The 4,132-nt window shown below is 54.6% G+C and overlaps 1 protein-coding gene across 1 annotated transcript; it reads right to left on the bottom strand.

Moving 5' to 3' along the window:
• Window positions 1–1,643: 1,643 nt before the first annotated feature.
• Window positions 1,644–3,833, bottom strand: GPANK1 (G-patch domain and ankyrin repeats 1). The gene is made up of 2 exons (XM_065415748.1): window positions 3,259–3,833; window positions 1,644–3,002 (listed from the first exon to the last, which is right to left on the bottom strand). Exons 1-2 carry the CDS (start codon window positions 3,831–3,833, stop codon window positions 2,543–2,545), a joined length of 1,035 nt encoding a protein of 344 aa, XP_065271820.1. The 3' UTR covers window positions 1,644–2,542.
• Between the last annotated feature and the right edge of the window lie 299 nt (window positions 3,834–4,132).

Below are 4,132 nucleotides of genomic sequence, written 5' to 3' on the forward strand. Positions count from 1 at the left end.
CAGAAAGACAGGTGGACAGATAGAATCTCAACTCGCAGCCCCTCTGCTATTCCAGCCCTGGGCTCCCTTCTCTGCACACAGTCTGCCGGTGCCTCTCAATCCCGACCTGTAGCCACTTGGAGGGGTCCCTCTGGGGGCTGAGTCACACCGGCATGGGGCTGTGTGTGCTGGGAACAATAGCACACATGAATCCCCCAACACACAGCCAGGGGTCTCCATTTTACCCACTTCCCCCTTAAATGCACCCACGGGGCTGGAAAGACGGCAGCGGGAGATGGAGCCTGGGTGACTTGATTTGTGTCTTCAACAGGGGCACAGCAGAGCTGGTGGTAACGCGAGCGAGGGTCTGCACTACGCCGAGATCACGTTCAAGTCTCCGGCTCGCACAGAATACGCCTCCATCCAGACCCAGCGGCTCTGAAGAGTCAGATCTGACTGTGCAGCAAAGGGAGACGCAGGGAACGGCAGGAGATCCCTTCATCACACAACCTTGGAGACATCTCCGAGGGTTAGTGCTAGCTTAGTCCATGGGCTGAGCCTTTTGCTTCAGGACAGTTACTTACAGATGACTGTGGTGATAGATGTGTGAGGCTGTGGGCCAGATCCCCAGCTTGTGTCAATTGGCTGTTGGTCTGGGGGTGCTGATGGGGCTAGATCCCCAGCTGGTGTGAATTCGTGTCACTCCTCTCAGCAGGAGGGGAGGTACAGTTCAGCCCAGGAGCCTGGTCCACAGAAAAGGAGGGATCCAAACTTCAAAGTGGTGCCCCATGGGAGTTGTAACTCAGGTACCACATTCTCTATGGGGCATGCTCCTTGGAAGAACTACATCTCCCATGATGCACCACGTTCTGCTCTCTCAATGAGGGGAGGGTGTTATAGGAGTCCCTAGCAGTGATGCATCATAGAAGATATACTCTGGCCCAAAGAGAACAAGGCTCTGGAATGACAACTCCTACACGACCCTGCTTTGAATCAAAATAGTTCACTTTTTGAGATTTTGCCATAAAGTTGAAATTCTCCACAGAAAATACTCAATGAGAGTGTAAAATCTATTTGTTGAAATTTTCTGTGGAAAAAAAATAATCCTTTTCTGCAGCCAATTCTGAATCTGAGATTACATTTTTTTTTTCTGCTGCCTCTTTCTTGAAAGAATAAAACAGACCAGCGGAAAGATGTTTCTACGTCACGACCAACTTGATGGTTTCTTGCGGGTGTTATATATTGCCATGTAGTGGGCTGTGAGTGAAGGAGTTTCTGCGTCTTTATCAAACACAAAATCAAACAGACTGAGAATGTGAGATCAGGGTTTGTGAACGAAGCAGAGGAAACAGCAGCAAGAAAAAGCATCTGGACGCAAGGAAATAAAAGGCCCGTTTTGTTGACTTTACAAAAAAAAGAAAGGGCTGGATGCTGATCTCAGTGACCCTGAGCTAAATCCAAAGTGACCCCACTGATGTCAATGGAGCCAGGGCCAGGTTCTGCCCTCATTGAATCCACAGTGACACCACCTGAGTTAATGGAGTCAGGGACACATGGGGTAAATTTGGAATGTAATGGGAGTCAGGGCTGGAGTCTGATCTTAGAGTAATTAGGAAATCCAGATCTCTTTGAAAGGAGTAATTATTAGAGACATAAAACAACTAGTGAGGGACCATATTTATTCTCTCTCAAAGATTTCAGATCAAACAGAATCCTGACAACAAGTGAGGAGATTAGTTGCTCCCCCTCCCGATCAGTCAATGCAGCAAAATCCGCAGAGATCCAAAAGTCCTGCTGGCGTCTTTTCCCACCCAAATATCTCACTGCTTTCTAAGTGGAAGGGAGAACAGAACACAGGCCACATTCCCATCATTGGATCGTCTCCTCTTGGGTTACAGGAGCGAGAGCTTCTGCACGTTGCTCTGGTCAGCAGATCTGGCGTTCTAAGACCCTTAGGAGTGCAGAGATGTGTCTCTTCCCTGATCACAAGTGGCCCTTTAAGAAAAGTGATGTCATATCATTCTGCCAATCCAGGAATCCAATAGGCCGAATGCTTTAAAGAGCTGTAGGCTCACTGGTTAACGGTACAGCGATGCCACTGAGATGCCCCCGGTTAATGGTCAACATTGTGTCAGGGGTTGGCGTCCAACCAGTCAAGGAAGTCAATTGGCTGAACATTTTCAAGGACCGTGCACTTATTAGTTAATGGTGCACCACAGAGATGACATCACAGGTTAAAGGTCAACGCTCATGTAGACATGAGGGATCTGATTGGCTAAACAGTTTCAGGTTTGTTGGTTAACGGTACAGATGTCAGAAGTACCACAGGTTGAAGTTCCCGGAAGGTTCCCCATCTGGTTAATCCAACGGTTTTAGAGTTATTGATTAGTCACTGGGGGTTAAAGGTCAGAGTTCATGTAGACGCACCATCCCGGCAATTAAAATAGCTGAATGGTTATAGGAGCTACTGATCATGAAAGGTTCAAGGTCAAAGTTCATGAAGGTGCACCATCCAAGCAATTCCAGTAGCCCAATGACTATAGGGGCTCTTGATCCCAAGAGTTCAAAGGTCAAGGTTCATGTAGGTGCGGAGGTCACGCTCCCAGGCCTTTGCTTTGGCCTCTCTGCGACGGGCCTCTCTCTTCCCCACTGTAGCTGCCCGCTCTGTCCTAGGCTGCTGCTCCTTGGGCCGCGCCACAGCACTGGGATCGTTGGCGTTGAAGTGGGTGACCTTGGGCCGGAGGTCGCTACGGAAGCCCAGGCCCTTCTGGTCCCTCTTGAGGACGGTCTGGACGGGGAATTTACGGCCGGTGCCCTCAGGCCCCAGCCCGGCCTCGCAGTCCCAGCCCCCCTTGACCATGAGCTGGAAGCCGACGTTGCTCTCGGGGATGTGGTAGCGGGTTGGAGGGAGCGGGTCGCGCCGGTTGAAGAGGTGGGCAGTGGAGCGTTCATGGAGCTCCACACTATCTTCGCTGTAATGTGTCTGGCAGACGGCACAGTATTTTCTCTCCACTGGAGTCCTCCTGATGGGGAGACAATGGGGTCAGCCGCTTCCAGGATGAGCATATTGGTTGACTCAGGGAGATGGGGAATAGGACATGGGGCCTTTCCCCTTTAGGGGCCGCTGGTTCCCATCCAGCCCCACGGTGGGGGAACTGGCTGGTTCAGGCATGAGGGGAATGAGATATGGGGCCTTTCCTCTCTAGAGGGTGCTGGCTCCGATCCAGCCCCAGGGTGGGGGGACTGGCTGGGTACAGGGCAGGGGAACAGAAGACTCACCTGGCCATCCTCTCCTCTGGCTGAACCGTTTCACGCTCCTGTAGGATCCTCACCACGTCCTGGTGCCCGGCTTCCTCAGCTAGGTCCACCGCGTCCCGCCCCTGCGACTCGCACACTCCCACCCATGCGGCTCCCCGGGTCAGCAGGTACCTCACGGCTTCCCCCCGGCCTGCGTAAGCGGCACACATCACCGCCGTCCAATAGTAACCATCCCGGTAGTTCACATCGCACCCCTCCCTCTCCAGCAGCCGCCGCAGGGTCCCCATGTCGCCCTCCTGGGCCGATCTCAGCAGGAGGTTCCCCCTACGAGGGTCCGTCTGCCCTGGCTGGGCGATGGGGGGCTCAGGCACCCCCGGGCGCCTCAGTGGGGCCTTGCGTTTCCGTGGGAGACTGGAGCTCTCGCCCGAGGCCAGGAGACTCTCGTAGAAGCTCCGAGCTTCCTCGCCCTCCACGTCCCCCTCCTTTTCCCGGCGGTTGGCAGGGGAGCCGGCCCGTTTCCGGAGGTGCCCATCCTTCCAGCAGTCCGATTGCTCCCGGGCACGGGTGAAGGTGATGAGCTGGGGGCCGTGGTTCATGGCTGGCGATGGAGACGGGGGATGGAGGTGGGTTACAGGGCGGGATCAGCCTGTTGGGGGGCAGGAACAAAGTCAGCAAATGAAGGGCACTGAGTGGTGATCCTCATAGGGGGCACTAGCATCCTCGGGGTAACAGAGGACAGGGCCACGGGGGTGGGGGCAGGTCTGGCTCTTGGGGGTGCAGGGCTTGGGAGGGTGGGAGATGGGACCAGGGGTCTCTGGGGGCCAGGGTTATGTCCCTACAGGGGTGGGGCAGGGGCCCTAGGGGGTGGAGCCGGGGTCATGGGGGGCAGGGGGAG

Source organism: Emys orbicularis, chromosome 13 (assembly GCF_028017835.1).
Source record: "Emys orbicularis isolate rEmyOrb1 chromosome 13, rEmyOrb1.hap1, whole genome shotgun sequence".
Classification (NCBI taxonomy): Eukaryota; Metazoa; Chordata; order Testudines; family Emydidae; genus Emys; species Emys orbicularis.